This window comes from Bos mutus, chromosome 11 (genome assembly GCF_027580195.1).
Source record: "Bos mutus isolate GX-2022 chromosome 11, NWIPB_WYAK_1.1, whole genome shotgun sequence".
Lineage (NCBI taxonomy): Eukaryota > Metazoa > Chordata > Mammalia > Artiodactyla > Bovidae > Bos > Bos mutus.
The window spans coordinates 78,308,461-78,327,728 of NC_091627.1; the positions used below are offsets into that span (position 1 = coordinate 78,308,461).

The 19,268-nt window shown below is 45.6% G+C and overlaps 1 protein-coding gene across 2 annotated transcripts in view; it reads right to left on the minus strand.

Moving 5' to 3' along the window:
• Positions 1 to 19,268, minus strand: part of PRKCE (protein kinase C epsilon) — a 547,581-nt gene that overhangs the window by 190,356 nt on the left and 337,957 nt on the right. For both annotated transcript variants that reach the window (XM_070379638.1, XM_070379639.1), the window contains exons 4-7: positions 7,218 to 7,377; positions 5,118 to 5,152; positions 3,675 to 3,760; positions 459 to 588 (exon numbers count right to left, since the gene is read on the minus strand). In XM_070379638.1, the coding sequence (XP_070235739.1) occupies positions 459 to 588; positions 3,675 to 3,760; positions 5,118 to 5,152; positions 7,218 to 7,377 (411 nt within the window). The remainder of the gene's footprint in view (positions 1 to 458; positions 589 to 3,674; positions 3,761 to 5,117; positions 5,153 to 7,217; positions 7,378 to 19,268) is intronic.

Sequence of the window (19,268 nt, forward strand, 5' to 3'; positions counted from 1 at the left end):
TGAAGGAGCAATCTGTCTCACGTGACAGCATTTTAGCAGGCGTTTTTCTGAAAGTAAACTATGAACCACGGATGGTGACAGAAAAAACGTCTGTGACTTATTTCACAGTCTAACTCCAAAAACTTTTCTTCCCTTCTACTCCAGTGTATCTTTTCCTTAATTTTTTCCTGGACTTTTTCAGACTCATCTTGTGGTCCCAGCTTGTTCACTATCTTAAAAGGTGGAGTCACACTTTCTCTCTTCTGATTCCCTCTGTGGAGTCCGCTGGAAGGCCTCTGCACAGAGACTGTCTGGCAAATGCTCAGAGTAACTAACAACAGCTTAGCAAGGGCTTGGGCCCAGGCCTTTGGTCAGCCCTGGAAAGCACTCTCGAGGCTCCAAGAAGAAAGATTCTTTAAGTGGAGGGACAGAGGGGCTCAGGTGCAAGGGGAGTGGGGGAGCAGGACCCAGCGCCTTACCTTTGCACTGCAGACCCTGCCGCAAGAGGCCCCAGAGCAAGGAGCCACAGTGGTCGCAGAAGGTGGGGACCTTGTAGTTGTGGATCCCGAACTTGTGAGGCATGTTGACACTGAACCGCTGGGAGCCCACCTGCAGGGACGGCAAATCACAGGGTCAAAGCCAAGCTCCTTGCTCTGAAGCCTCTCTGGGAACATGGTGAAGACAGCCTTCCTCCCAGGGCCCTGACCCCACTTTCTCTGTGGCCTCTGATCCCCTACCAGTCCCATCCGGGACTCCAGACCTCCAAATCCCATGGCACATAGCACTCAATCTGCACCTCACATTTTGGCCTTGAAGAGTTGTCATTAGGGGACAGGACTGTGGGATCAATGAGACCCTGGGGGCAGAAGAGGCAGGAAACATATTACTGTATGAACTGAAGACATGCTGGGTCGATACTAAGAGGAGAGTCGTGGTCTCCCAGGACTGGCCCCAGAGGGATGTGGTGACAACCAAGGTAAGAGGTAGGAAGCATCCCAGGTGACTAGGAGGTCTGTGGGGGCAGGAGAGCTGTGTGACCCTCAGCTGCAGCCACTAAGGACTCTGAAGTATCAGACGATGGTGAGTGAGAATGATGACAAACACACAAGACTGTGCTGCAGGGTCAGAGAGCCTGCGAGTATCCAGGAGGGCAGCACAGGTACAGTTCAGACGCACACAGCACTCACTGGAGGAAGATACAGCATCAGAGGGGTGAGGAAGACCAACAGCAAGGACTCGGGGAGGGAGAAAAGGGAGAGAAAGAATCTTCTGATTAAAAGCCAAAGAGGAAGAGAAGGAAGGAAGATAACACAGAGAGAGAGCATTCTTGGTTAGTTGGGGAACGGCAAGAGTCCTAAGTGTGAGCACAGAGACACAAGACAGGATGAGGCCATTGGCCAAGTGCTTGTGGCCAAAAGTTCCAGGGAGCCCGTTGGCAGAGCCCCCTTTTAACGGGAGGGCATTACATGCTTGGTGTTTAGAGCCATGTGAGTGTGGGGTGTATATGTATGATGAGTGTGTACATGCCTCACACTACAGGTGGTTACACAAAAGAATGAAATTGAAGGTTCGTCCCCCGAGGGCTGTGCCCAGCAGAGGGCACAGTCATCACTCCAATGGGCCAGGAATATAATTAAAAGAGACTGGCTTCAGGGAGCAGCAGGACAGGCAACCAATTCTACTACACTAAGAAGCCCAATCAATCCCTGGCAATTAATCTCCCTTGGGACATGTACCAAGTTTGGGAACACGCCTCATTGGTAACTTCTTTTTCAGTGCTCAATATGCCAGAAAATACAATCAGAAAGACTAGGTCACAGATTAAGCTGGGTTCTGTGCATTTCAAATCTCAACACTCTAGCCTGCATGGCATGAAGTCATAGGGTCTCCTTCCAAGGAGGTGTGAAAGAAGTTTAAACATCTGCAGAGGTTCACAATTGATAAAACTTATGAGATCATCTTTTAAAAACTTATTGAGACTTATGAGCTCCTTAGACCTCCCTGGTGGCTCAGATGGTAAAGCATCTGCCTACAATGCGGGAGACCTGGGTTCAATCCCTGGGTTGGGAAGGTCCTCTGGAGAAGGAAATGGCAACCCACTCCAGTACTCTTGCCTGGAAAATCCCATGGATGGAAGAGCCTGGTAGGCTACAGTCTGTGGGGTCGCAAAGAGTCGGACACGACTGAGCAACTTCACCTATGAGCTCCTTAAGAGCAGGAATCATGTATTCCTCTTTGTTTCTGTGGGTCATGGAGCAATCATCTGGCATACAGGAAGTGCTCAATAAAATGTCCCTAAGAAGACAGACAGACACACAGCAAGGAAATTACCTTTTTCTTTCATTTACTTAAGAAACTAATGAGAGTAACAGCATACTTATGGTTACGATCCTAGAACAGGAGTCAGGAGAGCCAGGGGACAGTGACTTGCGATTTCCTACCATGACTGTAGAACCTCAGTAAACGACTTTGGTGCTTTGGGCTGTCTGCTTTCCAGGGACATGGGATACTCAGTCTAAGCCTCGTGCCTTCCTGCTTTCCAGAGATGGTGTGAAATCAAAAGGAGATGGAAATGCTTTCCATAAAGATGGAAAATGCTTTGGGTGTCAAGGTGTCACTTTGTTGAATTGTTTTTAAGAAGCAGGTAGAAGACCCTGCTTCTTAAAAATAGAAGGGCCTCCTTTTGGAAGCCTGATTATAAACCTAACTGATTATAATCCCGTCCAGGGTCTCTCTCGCCCTAATGGCCTATGATTATATGATATTTATTTATTTCACCAATAATTAAAAGTATGTCTTTGAAATCAACTATCATGAACACAGATAACTCCTCTACTCGCATTCACACCTGTCATTTTCTCTAAGAGGTTTTTTTACCTCTGTTAGTGGATCCACTCTTCTCTCAATTACTCAGTTAAGAGAAACCTGGCTTCAAGTCAAATATTCTTGCTTCTTTACCCCTAACAACTTTTGTAACAGTCAATTTGACACAAGTTTCTAAGATGAGGAGAACACAGTACAGTGGTCAAGGACTCAGACTCTGGAACAGACTGGCTGGCATTTTCACATACTAGGATGTGAGGCTTAAGGCAAGTTAATTTGACCTCTCTATGCTTCTATTCTCTTTGTTGGAAAATGAAGATAGATCTCATTAAGGTTGTTACGGCTTTAAATAATATATGATAAAGTGCTTAAATCAGGGCACAGTAAGTACCCAATGAATGTCAGCTATTGTTATTACTGTGGTTCTTCCAGCCTCTTAAGTGTTTCTTAGATTTGCTAATCCCACTCCATTCCTCCATCACCTCATAAAGATAAGGCTCCTGCTTGCGTGTGCTGTCTCTCACTCTTTATGAGCTGTGTGGAGCCCTTGACATGTCAGTGAGTCCTTTCACTGTTTCAATGAGATAATGACATAAAATAACTCAAATTTTCCTCTGGGCTTTCTTTTGGGGACCATACAACCCTTGGCATCATATCTACACCCACAAGCCCGACTTTGAGCTGCACTCATTCTGTAGATTGTACCTCATGCCGGAAGGCTGTGGACAACTCCCTTCATTTTTGATCAACACAATGAAGAAAGCAACAGGACCTCAGAGAGATAAGGTTTTTCTTGGGGACCACAGAGGAGGCAGTGGAGGGTGGGGATGGCAGGGAAGAAAGCCCAGAATTTCAATGTTATAAATATTTACCTCGTCGGGAGTTTCCTGTTTCTTTAATCCAGCACACTTCGTAATTATGAGCTCATGGCATCTCTTGTGGACCACGCAAGTGCAGACTGCAAACAGCAAAACATGAGAGAGCTGAGCGACAAGCAGGGGAAGAAAGGTTCCATCCCGCGATTCAATGAGGTCTCTGTGGAGGAGCGAGGGGAGCCCTGCCCCTTCTGTCTCCAATGCAGAGTCTTATTGTAATGCCCTACCTGAAGCCCTTTATGCAATCACTTCAAAGCACTCTGCCATCAGAGCCATTAGGGTTTCCTAAATGCTCTGGAGAAGAATGGACCATTTATATCCAAAGGGCATCAGCAGTTTTCTCTAGTTCCGGGAGTACCGATCAATTTTCTTGCTTCTCTATGCCAGCGTCAGGAAACAATCGCCCAGTTGTGAAGCACTGTCGACCCAGGGTGCTGCTGCTCCCTGTGTTCCATTCAAGGTCCCACCAGGGCTGGCTGGGGAGGTAGGGAGGCCAGCAGCACGTGAGTGGGTGTTCTGTGACTTAGAAGTTCTCTAGCTCCTTGATCTGGATATACCTTTTGTGCCAAATTTAAAATTTTTCATTGTATGTAATACTTCCCCAAGAAATGGCTGACACTCTGTCTGTAGTGTCATGGGCCAGTGTGGACAGTAGGTGATGCCAGGAATCTAAGAACTGTCACATGTGTAAACTCTTTGTTCACACATTACCTCCAGGACACAGCCACGTCCCACAGAAGCTACCCCAGTCCCCCAGGGCTGAGGCTCAAGTCAACTAGTGGCTGGTCTCCCAGTTCCAACCACAGAGAAGTCTCAGCATGACCTCATCACATACCACCCTCCAGTTCTAGATAACTTAACCTTGCATTTGTCGTCAATTAACTGGGGAATAAACAAACCCTCTCATACTTTCAAGCAACTGTTAAATCTTTAAGAGCTAATGATGATACAGAAGAGACAAAAAAAAAAAAAAGAGAGGGAGAGAGAAAGAAGCAGCAAGGACCATGAGTGAGACAGAATAAAACAAGCAGGGCAGGAAGCTTCTTCAGGGAGCTGGAGAGTGGGGAGCCTACAGAACACACAGAACCCGGTTCAGGACACGGCGGGCCTCCAAAGGGCATCTTCCTGAAGCTTTTCATCTCATGGGGAAAGAAAAAGGCACAACGAAAACACTGCACCAAAAGGCTGAGCCCCCGGGCCACCTGCAGATGGTGGTCCCCACAGGCACTCCTATACATCTACTCCCACACAGCTATGGTGGAGCGGTGGCCAGGCAGGGACAAAAGAAAATCGGGGTCTCGCTTTGCAGAGAGAGAGCGTGACCATGGGGGGCCTACAGAGCTCTGAGTCTCATCCAACCCAGCCCCTGTTTCCACAGGCAGTCGTGATCTGAATTGACCCGTGGTTCCCAGGGATTTACTTCATACAACACCCTCTTACCTTGACATTGGTATCCCTGCTTTCCTATGACACCCCTGAAAAGAAGAAAACAGCTCTTTAAGAAAATGAATTCCAGTAGGTCAAAAGCCACACAAAGCCACCCCATTCTGGCCACCGCCCACAGTGTACCAAATGCTGAGTGGAGTCCACTCAGCAGTGGGGTAGTAATCTCACTCCCACTTGAAGGGTGCCTTAAAATGACTCCTTCTGAAGGCCATCAAGAACAGCCCCAGCGCTTGGAATGGGTGCAAGGTTTGGTCAGTGTTAGGGCTCAGTTTCCTATACAAACAGCCACTCCAGCGGCCCAGCTGTGTTCTGGAAAGCCCCAGAGACCCTGCTTGCTCTCCATGGGCCTCAAGTCATTGAGCGTGCCCTTCTTTGCAGACAGTTGTGGAGAAGGATTCTCGCTGGCAAGCATATTTCCTGAGCATTCCAGGAGAAGTCAAGGTTTATAGGGCAGAGTGCGGCCAGGACTGGGAGTTCAATCTACCATTTGGGTAAAGGCCAACATCACAGATTCCTTCCATGGCCAGCATAGGGTCCCCTAAGGCAGGTTTAGGGTTAGCCTGGACACAGGACAATCCAGCCAACCTGTCCTCAGGACACCACCACCAACTGGTCAGCTCCCTGCAGTGCCCAGTCCAGTAAAAGGAGCCAGAAGTCACTGGGGCTACAGCTAAGGGAACCCAGAGTTCAGTCGTATTGGCCATGGGCTTAGAGGAGACCTGAATCTCTAAGGTAAGCTTTCAGAACCTGTTCCCCAATTCTTGACCAAAATACAGAGATACAGGTCAGACGCCTGTCAGTCCCAGGAATAAGACGTGTCTGTGGATGGAGCTGGGCGTTATTTCTGCTTTAATCAGGTTGACTTTGCTCTAAGCTGTGTCACCTTGGATGTCCATGCCAGCCTCTGTGACTAGTTTCAGAACACCACAAGGGTGAGACAAGGTGTTCCTGGACACCATGGGAATCCAGGGGGTCCTCAGAGTGCAATTTGAACATTCTCCTTCTCCATTGATGCTGCAGTATGGCCTTGCTCACTCTCCTCCATGGGACTGCCAACATGCGAGCTCCACATCAGTTCCAGAGAGCTAAGAGAGGGGCTAGGAAGGCTGAGCATGAGCCATTAGTTGTGCTCACCAGGGTGGAATCAGGTCTCTGACATATCCTAGCTGGAGGGCCATAGGCTGGTCTCATTTCTGAGCCTCAGTATTGTTGTTAGTGGAATGGTGTTCATAATACATAGCTCATAGGATGCTGGGAAGATTTAGAGATTTCCAGAGCCAAAGAGAGAGCCTGACACAAGGTAGGTATTCATCAAAAGTCTCCCTCTAATCCCCAAGGCCAGTATTCCTTGTCCTTCTCCACCTCCCCAAAAGGCCTACTACTTACCTGTTTCTGCCTATCAAAATCCTAGTCATTATAAAAAGAGAATTGCCACCTCCTCCAGGAAGCCTTCCCTGAGTACTCCAGCCAATGCATCTCTCTTTTCTGAAATCTCAGCATCCTATCAGCACCAATGTTATGACAGTTACTAAGAACTGCTTTGTATTATAAATATTGGCAATGGAATATTTTTAAGCTTTCTATGGAAACATTTAAATGTATAAAAAAAATAGAGAGATGAATATAGTAGACCCTCAGGTACCTGTGAGTAGCTCCAACAATGATAAATTCATGGCCAGCCTTGTTTCATCTCTACCCCTAGCCCCTCACCCCTCCTTCCAGTTATTTTTTTAAAACAAATCTAAGAAATCCATCATTCTGTTGGTAAATAATCCAGATTCCCTCTCTAAAAGTTAAGAGTTCTTTAAAAAAAACCCACAATACCATTATTGGTTATAAAATCTCAACTCATTAAATATGAGATATAATATGATCCTACATATCTCCATATATAGGAACCAGGAAGCATAGTTTCTTCTTCCCATCTAGCCCCCCAAGCACCACTCAGCCTTGCAGAAAAGTCTTCTGTAGTCAGATAAAGAATTAAAGCACATTAGCATTTTTTACATAAAGTGTCCAATCTCCTGACGCATTCCCCCCACCTCTCGCTGCCAAGAAGTCTAACTGAGAGGTTTCCGGAAGACAGGACCTTACCAGATGAAGTCTCGGCAGTGGGAGCAGTAGGTGGGCTGCCGAAGGTACGTAGCCATGAACTTGTGGCCGTTGACCTGGTGGACCCTGCGCCTGACAGCCCCCTGCCGCTTCCTGGGCCGCATGCGCTCCCGAAACACACGCTCTTCATTGTCTTTAGGGGCTGAGGAGGGACAAGAGCACAGAAGAAAATACAGTCTGGGTTAGCATCCCTTGAAAATAACCTTCCGTGGGAAAGCTACTCCAGCCCGGGAGATCTGGAGGTTGTGTGGGGGCAGCCTCCGCTGGTGGAGGAATTCAGGGGTCTAAAGAGCCTCACTACTTGCTCCAGCGAGTACGCACCACGTGACTGCAAGGCCCAGACTGTGCACTTTCCCACAACAGCTGCATTCAGCATCCATCCCAACCCTACTCCTGCTCCAGGTGTGGCCGCTTTACTCCTCCCCACACCCACTACATGTTGCAAGGGTGTGGGGTCGGAGGCTCAGGTTCAAATCTACTGAACCTCCTGAGAAGGGACCTAGGACTGCTTGTGTTCCTCATCTGGAGCCTCTGCAGGCACTGTCCTCTGTCAGTGGGGATGATGGTGATGGCCCTAAGGCGTGTGGCTTGGAGTCAACGGCGTGACTTCCCTCCCCACCCAGATGCCAAGCTCAGAGAAGTAGCTGCCTAATAAACTTGACTTTTCTTCCTCTTCCCTCTTACCTAGAGTAAAGCAAAAAAGAAAAAAAAGCCTTTCCCTAAAGGTTAAAAGGAGAGGGAAATAGAACACTGTGAAAGCAGACAGTTTCCAGAAGGTTCAAGACCCACCACCATGGGCTTTAAGACCTACTGGAGACAGAAAGATCTTCCCCACTTCTTCCTTCCCTCCCTTTCAAAGACTGTCCCAAACCTAAGAACACCCTGCAAAGGGACAATAAAAATAATAATGACCATTAAGTACTGAATGTGCCACCACACATCCCAATATATACATTAATGCCCTAATCCCCAATGTGATAGTTGGGGGGCCTTTAGGAGGTAATAAAGATTAAATGTAGGCATGAGGGTGTATCCGCATAATGGGATTAGTGCTCTTATAAGAAGAGGAAAAGACCTGAGCCCGCCTGCTCTCTGCCATGAGAGGGTACAACGAGAAGGTGGTTGTAAACCAGCCAAGCAGAGAATCCTCACCAGAACACCGAGATCTTGATTTCAAACTTTCAGCCTCCAGAACTGTGAAAAGTAACTTTCTGCTGTCTAAGCCTGTATTCTATGGTATTTTGTTAAAGCCTGAGCAGACTAACACAGTGACAATACTAGCTGACGTCTGTCAAGGGCTTACACTCTGGTAAGTGTTAGTCACTCAGTTGTGTCCAACTCTTTGTGACCCCACAGACTGTAGCCCACCAGGCTCCTTTGTCCATGGGATTCTCCAGGCAAGAATACTGGAGGGGATTGCTACTTCCTTCTCCAGGGGATCTTCCTGACCCAGAGATCGAACCTGGGTTTCCCGCATTGCAGGCAGATTCTTTGCCATCTGAGCCACCTTAGCTATGCACTCTGGTAGGTGCCATGCTAAATGCATTATGTGTGATAACTCATTGAAGCATCACAACCCCAGCTGAAGGGTACTGCTATTACCCCCATTTCTTGGATTTGCAAACTGAAGAATGAAGAGCTCAAGTAACCTTTTCTGTTAGTACAGCTATCTAGTGGTAGAGCCCTAGAGAGGGGAATGGCAATCCACTCCAGTGTTCTTGCCTGGAGAATTCCATGGACAGAGAAGCCTGGCAGGCTATAGTTCGTGGGGTCGCAAAGAGTCGGACACGACTGAGTGACTAACACACACAGTGGTAGAGCCCAGATTCTATGCCAGAGAGGGAGAGAGAGGTCCCTGCTCCGCTGGCCACCTGTTGCTCCGAAGGACAGTCCACTCTGCCTACAGCAAGTCTCCAAAGCTCTTACCTGGTGGCTCTCATTAGGGAAGAGCTGGGCTGCCTGAGGCTTCCCCTAGCACAGAGAAGGCAGGCTAAGGGTCTCCTGCCAGGCTCTTGACACTCTCAAGCAGCCCTGGAAGGTGGGTAAAAATACACTGGGAAGGCTCCATCCCCCAACAAGCCCCCTTGCACCAGCCAGCACCCATCACCCCAGCCTAACAGTGTCAGTCCTGAGGGGAGTCAACTTTGCCCCTCGTGGACCTCTCTGAACACAAGGTTCCCTGCAGTGGTGGTCACATGTGTCAGTCAAACATCTGTTTAATCCAAGAGCATCTTGTCAGTCCAGAGAAGGTAGGGTGGGCAGAACATCAAACTGAAGGAGGAAAAGAACAATGCGGAGCAAACGTCCAGCATGTGCTTTTAGAGGGAAGCAGCCTCCAAGCAAATGTGCAGAACTGCTGACTGGAGGCTGCTCGCAGGGCTCCCAGGCTGTGTTCTCAGGACTGCCCCTGGATGACCCAGAAGGGGGTCTGCCTGTGGACCTCCTGCTTCATACCCCCCAACCTGAAGGGGTTTCCTTTTTAACTGGTGCCTATTGTTTCACAAAGTCTCTGACACTGATTACCTTCTGGGTATAGAAAGCCCACACCACCTCCTACTTTCTACAACCTAGGGGGTAAGACCCAGATGAGCAAATTCTCAAGGAAAGGTCCTGCTTCTAATTAGAGATGCCTACATATGCACACGCATGCATAAATATGACAATCATCACTCAGTTGTGAAATTAGAGGTGACTTTCATTTCTGCTTCATACTTTTCAGTATATTTAGAAAATTCTATTTTTAGAAGCTGGAAAAATGTGGTATTTAAAAAAACAAATCTTTTCAATAGTCCTTAGTTGCTACAAACCTGATGGACAAAAAATCCAAACTCCCCAAACTCAGCCTTGGGGTAGCTCAGGTCAGGGGAGAGGAATTCTCTTTGTACAAAAGCATCCGTCAAATTCTTTCACAGAAGGTGTTACCATGGAATATATATCAACAGTACGCTCTAATGCATTTAAAATGCAATTTGATTTACAAAGTCCTCAGATTTTATAGTCATCTTGATTCTGGACATTGTGTTTTCAGTCAAAATGGTGAGGACTTTAATCTAGTTTTCTCAAAGAAGTGCTGCCATATGGGGGGTTATAGGGGTCCCCGAGGGCCTTATTTCTCAACTTTTTATAGAAATGACCACAGTAACCAAACTGGATATTCTAAACTGTGTTTAACTGATTTAATAGATAAATGCAGCACCCAGTTAATTTAACTCCACTTGCTTTTTTAAAATTTACTTATTCTTTAATTAAAGAATAATTGCTTTACAAAATTGTGTTGGTTTCTGCCAAACCCCACTTACTTTTGAAAACCTGTTTGTGGGCTGCACTGATGCTGTGAGAAAAGCTGTATAAAATTTGTAGGGGGTGGGAGGTGGGGGGACGTGGGGGGGATGGGAGGGTCTTGGGTGCAGGTTAGAAAGAGAGCCAAGGATAACCCCATGCTAAGGTGGGGTCTGTCTGATCTAAGTTCTCCAAAATGTTCTGTTATCCTGCTCCAGAGCACATTGTGCATGGCCTGTTAAAAGTCAGCTTCTATGTTCAATATATGGGGAGACTAAAGGCAACAGAAGGAACAGGTAAATCAACTTTGTGTTCCAAGGAGGTTTGCACACGAGGCTGCATGAGAAAGGGGATGGGACTCCTGGCTGATGATAACACCTGCCTTCCACACATCTTTGGACAGGGGAGCTACAGGGCTCCTCAGCCCCATAGAATCTCCTTGTTGGGCCTAGAGAAACTGCTAGAAATGGATCACCTTCAACCTTTCCCCTGATGTGAAGGGTCTCTCTCTATTAAAATGCAACTTCCATGGGGTAGCGGGTAATGCATGGCACGTGCATGCAGGAGCACAGACACCTGTATGGGTAAGAGAGGGTGCAGGGTGCGAGAGTGGAAGAATAGACTATAAATGCAAGCATGTGTGTACATGTATGTGTGCAATAGCAATATAGACCAAATATCACGCATAATTCACTATATATCCATATATAATACAGCATGATGTATTAGTGGCATTAGCATAACTACATTATGACATAATTATAGTTATATTAATAGCAATATATTATTATATAAGATGAAGATATGATATATAGTTTTTCTGAACCATTTGAAGCAACACTTCACCCCTAAATACTTCAGGGTTTATCTCCTAAGAATAAAAACATTCTCTGACATAATCACAATATCAAAGTCAAGAAATTTAACATTGCTATAACTATCCAATAGACAGTTCATATTTAAATCTCCCTGATTGTCCCCTGCACGTGTGTGTGTGCTAAGTCACTTCAGTTGTGTCTGTTTCCTACCCTATGGACTGTGGCCCACCAGGCTCCTCTGGCCATGGGACTCTCCAGGCAAGAATACTGGAGTGGGTTGCCATGCCCTCCTCCAGGGGACCTTCCAGACCCAAGGATCGAACCCGCGTCTCTTCTATCTCCTGCACTGGCAGGGGTGTTCTTTACCACCAGCGCCACCTGGAAAACCCAACTGTCCCCTAAATGTCCTTTATTGTTGCTGTTGTTTTTAAATGTTTAATCCAGGAGCTAGTTAGAGCTCAAGGAAGTTATCTGCTTGCCATGTCTCTTTAATCTCTTAATAAAGAACAATTTTCTTGACTTATTTCCTTCTTATGACAAAGTTATGGAAAATATAGGATGTTGTCTTGTGGAGCATTCTACAGCCTGGATTTGTTTGTTCCCGTTTGACTAGTTTCCAACTCAATGGCAAACATACCACGGAGGTGTACATATCAATAAATCTTTAGTTGTAGCTAAGAATGTAAATGACATAAATATAAAATTTTTAGGAGGAGAAATATAAAATATTCATTCTTACTAGGAATTTTTAAAATACAGAGCTCTCTTGACCTATCATTGACATACCATTTAATGCCTAATAAGGAAACAAATTTGTTTCAAAATGGAATTATCAGCTGTTTGGAAGGCTGCTATTAAACTGATTTATTCATTCACTGCTAGAGGCAATGTCGCATAATATTTTCAGAAGCAATATTACAGTACATGGCAAACATCACAAAGAGATTCATATCCTCTGATTAGGCAATTCCTTAGTAAGTAACTCTAAGTCAATAATTCAACAGAAACTAAAAGTTATACACTTATAACTTATACATGTTCCCCAAGGCATGTCTAATCAGCCTTCAAACAGAAACAACTTGATATCTCACATTAGGAGAATGGTCTAATGAATTATACTACATCTATATCAATTTTAAAATGTTGAGAGAAGACTATGCAGGAACATGGGGAAACGTGATCTAAAACTGTGAAAACAGGAGGCACAGAAACACAAACATATTTACAGGTTGAAGGTAACATGAAAGAATTATTGTGTTAAACTAGGACGATGGGATTATATATTTGTATATTTGAAAAATGTTCTCTAATACTCTTTAATGAGATTTTTAATACATGGTTTCTTTTTGGCTGCAGTGCACAGCATACGGGATCTCAGTTCCCCAACCAGGAATCAACCACACCCCCTACATCGGAAGCTTGGAGTCTTAACAACTAGACTCCCAGAGAAGTCCTTTAATGATTTTTAATAGCAGTTCTTTCCACCTACAGCATGAGGTAATGGGAGGGTCACTCACATTGCAGAAGTGGGGACTACATGGCATGAATGAGGAGGAAAGGGCAGCAGCTGTTGGCCTGGAGATCAGGAGAGACAAGATACATTTTATCAGTTTCCCCAGCTGCCTGTGGTTCTGGGCTGGGTCACCCGGATTGCCCCGACATCTGTGACTTGCGCCGAGGCATGCTCTTCACATCCCTTCACTGGATGTCCTCAGCCATGCCCACCTAGGCTGATGGCTCATTTGCCACAGCCCACAAGGTGAAACCAGCACTGGTTTCCCTTTCTTTCTTTCCTTTCCTTTCCTTTCTGCCTACATAAATCTTTTGTTTTATGGCTGCATCTGCATCTACCACACAGCAGAAGGGATGACCCAAGTCAGGGAGAGGCCAACACAAAGTTGGATAACTTGTGAAACTTTCTGTGTAAATGAAGATCTTGCTCAGATATAACAACAAGAATTCACAAAGGCATGAAGCTAAGGAGACACCCTGTGAAGCAGCTATGAGATCTTCGGTAACCTTAATCTCTAACAACATTCCAAGAGTGTTTTCTGCTGGCTGTGATTTGCCTATAAGCTCAAATTCCTAGGGTCTTCTATACCAATGAGTATCTTACAGCCCCAAAGCTCAGAAGAATCTCTGACAGGCTGCAGGCAAGTGGCAGAAGAAGCACAAAGAACCCACACCTCACAGTTCTTCTTTGTTGGTCAGCCTCACCTGGCCCCTTTTCCTTGGGCTGAGACTTCTCAGTCTAGGCCAGAAGGACACTCACAATCACAGGGAGAGGCAGCCCCTGGCACCAAACCCTCTGCTACCTCTTCTGGTCTGTCTGATTATTGAAGGTCCCATTGCTTCATCAGCACCTCCCTCACCTCATCTCATGTCCTCCTGCATAAAAAGGGGGCTCAAGTGACAGGACTGAACTGGCACCCTTAAACTCAGTGCTCTTTGAATGCCTCTCAGTGAAAGAATATCTAGCAGGGAATTCCTAATAGGCTGATGGTTATGAATCCCCAGATGCTGGCACTTCCTTCAAGGGCATGTGTAATAAGGACTGCCAAGCCCAAAGTTCCAGCTCGCCCAAGACCCCTGACCTTGGAGCCTGGACCAGTCAGAAGGACCAATATGCTTGACTGGCCACCTCTGGGCACCACTGTCATTCCTCACTGCAGGCGATCCCTCAATCAATTACCTACTCTTGATTTTGAGCGCACATAGGGGTCTTCTCCACAAGCAAGTGTGCCATGGGTGGTCTTCTTGATCTCTTCTCACCTCCTTCTTTTGACCTTCTCTTTCTACCACTATGGTTGAACTAGGTGCTGGGAGATGGGACAAATGTTGCCTTTACCCCAGACTTGCATTATAACCTAGAACAAGTCATTTAATCTCTTCAGGCGTCTGTTTTCTTATCCATCAGGAATAGTACTGCAGCGGCTCTGTCTAAACACCAGGCTGGCATGTTCTCTGCCCCAGGTGCCAACGTGACAGTTCCTGATTGAGGGAAAGTGGAATACTCTCACCCACCCCACTACAAAACCTCCCCTGGCTGGGGTCCGACTGCCTCCAGACAGTTCAGCCTGCCACTGTGAATAAAAGGGGGTCGGCTCCGTCTCCTCCCACCCCATGCATCAGGGGCTTTGGAGGAGCACACTCCACCTCCAGAGTGGAGTCCTGGGAAGACTGGGCTGGGTAAAAACACTGACTCAGCTCTAGGACAAGAGCAGTAAGAAATGTGACCAGTTTGAGAAAAGGCTGGGATTGTCCTCAGAAGGCTTGTCTCAGAAGCCAAGCAAAGAGTGAATCCAGTTTTCAAGGCAGATTATTTCACAACACAAAGAAAACAACTCAAACATCCTGATAGTTTTATCTAAATAACTGTCAAATCTTGGATGATTCAGAAGCTGAAAAATAACAGCTACCATGTATGGGCCCCTGTCATATGGTGAGCACCATTCCAAGTATTTTGTATCCATGAGGGGCTATTTTATATGTGAGATACTGTTACACATCCATAAAGTGCACTTAAAAATACACGAGGTGTTATTACATATACACAAGATAATGTAAGCAACTTAGATCTAACATCATGAGGTGCTATTATCCTCAACTTGCAAATGAAGAAACCAAGGGCTCAAAAGGTTAAGTAATTTGTTCAAGGTCACACAGCTAACAGTGAGTGTCAAGTTCAAGAATTCCCACCCTGACCCATCCACCTCACAAGGATGGCAGAATAGCTTGAGTCCCCAGTACCCAACTTTGTGTATGGAAGTCTCTTGCTGGCTGCTGCCCATTCACCTCTCCACACGCTCATCCCACTCTCAACTAGACACTTAGAAAATCAAAAGGGACTGATTAATTCACAAGCACACACATAATGGAATTTAATGCAGTGGTTTCAAAAAGCAGACATGCCAAGTCTACCAAGAAACAATATGTAGAAAAAGAGAACTAAGAAACATGTCTATAGTGTATATTTGTATAAAATGAGAAAGAGAAAAGGATAAATATCCTCAAACAACATAAACAGAAAAACACATCGAGACTTTCCAACGGGTTAAAAATTGTACATTCTAAAAAATGTTTATTAGGTGGATATTGGATGCCAGGCAGTATTCTGGGCACAGGCTCTTAGCCATAATGGACGGTCCATAGCCACTCTCTAAATTATTCTTCTCAGATATTTTGAATTTGATCCTTAATAGGTGGGTCTCCACTAACAAAGCAAGGAATTGCCGTCATTGTCCAGGCAACAGTGGTTATGACTCGGGGGTGGGGAAAGCCCCTGAAGAGACTAGATGGAATTTTTCCCACTCAGTATCTGAGGAGTTTACTCAATAAATCTCTGGTTTAACTTTATGGACTTACTGTGAAAAATGCAAGATCAACGGAAACAAAACAAAATGAAAAAAACCTAGGCATTGAAAATCAAAGGAGCAGTGCCTTTTCATTTTATTTTCCATGAGGAAAATAGCTTATAATATTTTCAAGTTGAAATAAATGCTACATGACAGTGAGTTTTAATGATTAAGTAAATATTTACGTGATACCAAAGGCTATGTTCTACATGTTGTACTCACACAATACATTAAAGAAAATTTCTGTTCAAAACAGGAAAGAGGAAACAGCAATTAATTCCCCGAGAGAGATTAGTCTGAACTATCCATGTCTTCCCAGAGAACCACAAGACGTGAAGCAGAAACGTCTAGGAGGAGAGGTTTTGAATTGTCCGCATATGTTATTCTGTGTAATCTAATCAGAAGAGCACTGGTAGCATTTCAAGATTAGCATCTCAAACTTACTACAAATCATTTTCTTCTTCCTCATCTTTCCTTTCCGAATGACCTGTTCTGTATTCATGGCAGGGCATAAGCTCTTGTCCACTTAATTAAAATAAAGCTTAAGCTAGTTTGTGCTTTGTTAGGAAAAAAAAAAGTGAAAAATGTAGACACTTGACAGGGTAGAGAGAGTAGCACTAGGGTAAACTGAGGTCAGACACAGTGGTGGTAGGACAACTGGATGGTCACTGAGGCAGAGAAGGGGGGGCAGCCCTCCAGTCCCACCACCCAGGCTCCGGTATACATGGGGACATGGAGAACCACTGGAGAATAATGATCATCCTTAAGTAGGAAGTCCCCTTGCTTCCTGCCTATCCGCATTTATTCATTCCCTCCCTCCTCTATCCATTCAAAATTAAACCCTGGAGTTACACTGGAACTACCACATGCTTCTGGGACCCAGGAAAAGTCACTGCTTGCCAGGAGAAAAACCGCAGAGCAAAATCCCTTCAGGCAGACCTGCTAAATGCTCAGAGCCTTCTCATCCTGGGAAATCAGCCAAGTGGGGCACCAGCCAAGGGTGGGGCCAGAGTCCTCACTGGTGCCAGTGATGGTCCTGTGATTCATATCACAGGAAACTGAGCTGTTGCTGAATTACTGGGCATCTGAGCCCTGAGGACCTCATGTCCATGATGTCATGTCCATGGTTCACGTTTCTAAAATGCTCTATTAAAAAATGCCTGTGGGAGAGCAGTGGCAGAAGGCCTAGCAGGACGTCTGTCCATTCCCAGCATGAACAGGGGGGAGTGTCAATGCCAAGTGAAGGCTGACAGCCCCCTTTCCAAATACATTACAAGCCTCTTAATGCCAAGGCAGGCAGGCCAAAAAGGTTATGGAATTATTTACTGAAAAACCCTCATCCATCAGTACTGTTGCTATCAGCTATTCCATAACATCCAGTCAGTGGCAGGCAGGATTCAGAAAGGTTCAAGCCGAGTGAGCTAAAAATCACACCCTTTAATATCAAGTGGTCCCTTTACCATCTCATCCCAGCCTCCACAGACCTCCTCAACTAAGTATGTGCACAGTTACCCAAATTACCACGACAGACTCACCTGTTTATTTTCCCCAAACTCCTCTGATTGCTAAGGTAGTTCCATACTGTTGCTAATACTTTAAAGTTAAAATTAAAAAGAAAAACCATAGCTTTTCCCAGAGAGATCTTAGGTCCTGAGCAGGATTCCAAGGAAGATGGCCAGGTGGGTATTTATCAGACTACCTGAGAGAGAAGTCAAGTTTCAGGGAGTCAGAAGATAAAAGCAAAAAAATAACAGGCAATGAAAGACTTGTTAAGACAAAGGAGCTGGCGCAAGAAGATAAAAAGAAGTAAGGATGATTATTAAGTCATGAAGTCCAGGCTGGTGATTGGCCAAATGAACCCCACACCTTCCCAGAAAGCAGATGAGTTTGTCTTACTCTCTGCATACCTTCCTCCACACTGACCTTCCTTCCACCCTCCCTCCCAGCTAGTTTCCAGAGCAGGGTATTGGGAGGATGGACCTTCTTTAGGAAGCTTACCAGAGGTTAAAAAAACCCTAGATCATCCTATAGAAACAGCTATCAGGGCTATCAGCCCTTGGGCAGCCACAAGATCAAACCAATCAATCCTAAAAAAATGCAACTCCGTATAGTCATTGAAAGGGCTGATGCTGAAGCTGAAGCTGCAATACTTTGGCCACCTGATGTAAAGAGCTAACTCACTGGAAAAATCCCTCATGCTGCAAAAGATTGAGGGCAGGAGGAGAAGGGGATGACAGAGGATAAGATGGTTGGATGGCATCATTGACTCAATGGACATGAGTTTGAGCAAACTCCAGGAGATAGTGAAGGGCAGAGAAGCCTGGCGTGCGGCAGTCCATGGGGTTGCAAAGAGTCAGACACGACTTAGCCAGTGAACAACAATCAAGAGCATAGTGCCCGTAGAACTTATATCTTTCCTCTTGGCTTCAAAAACTTGCTTAAACTTTTTCTGATAAGTTTTATGTTCCACTGAGATAGTGATCACAACTCTGTATGTAGAAAGAGGGATTAGGAGGTCAAAAACAATAATGCTTTTAACAAGTGAAAACAAAGCCAGAATCCAGCCCTGTGCCCCTTCAAGGCTCACAGGCTCTCTGATTACACACACACACACACACACACACACACACACACACACGGTGTGACACCCCCCTCCCCCCAATGCCCTGCTGCTGGCATCTCTTTCAATACAGGGGACACTGCAGTCTGGAAAAACCAATGACATTCCCAGGATTGCTTCTTAGGGCCTCGGAAACTCCTGTCTCTCCATAATTTGTCATCCATAGTGATAGGAGAACATTGTAGAAAGAACAGCCACTATATGAGAAGGAAAATGTATTTCTAATAGCCCTACAAAACAACAGAGACATCTGCTAAATTTGGAGTCTCATATCTAGAAACTCCTATACACAGAAAATCAAGAACAAAAGATGGGGGTAGGGGCAAGGGAAATTTTTAAAATTTCCAGTTTAATGAGACTAAGGAAATATTCTAAGGCCTCAAATGCTTAAGGGAGATCCAGTCAGCTTGGGTCTTAGTGCTAACGAAGTACAAGAGGAGATCAATTCCCAATGAGTAAGTTATCTCTGTCCAGAGGGAAATATTACCAGTCACAGACAGCAAGCTTCTTGCAGATATACATTCTTGGTCACCAGGACTCTCGGGAAGAAGTATTGATACTTACAGCTAAGCTAAGCTAAGTCACTTCAGTCGTGTCCAACTCTGTGCGACCCCAGAGACGGCAGCCCACCAGGCTCCCCCGTCCCTGAGATTCTCCAGGCAAGAACACTGGAGTGGGTTGCCATTTCCTTCTCCAATGCATGAAAGTGAAAAGTGAAAGTGAAGTCGCCCAGTCGTGTCCGACCCTCAGCAACCCCATGGACTGCAGCCTTCCAGGCTCCTCCGTCCATGTGATTTTCCAGGCAAGACTACTGGAGTGGGGTGCCATTGCCTTCTTCGATACTTACAGCTACTATAAATCAATTTCTCTCTGAAAAACCCAGCTCCCATCCTAGACCTTACAACCTCAGGGCAGCCCAGAGCCATGTTTTTACTTAGAAAAGAGGGCACTTTCCTAATCT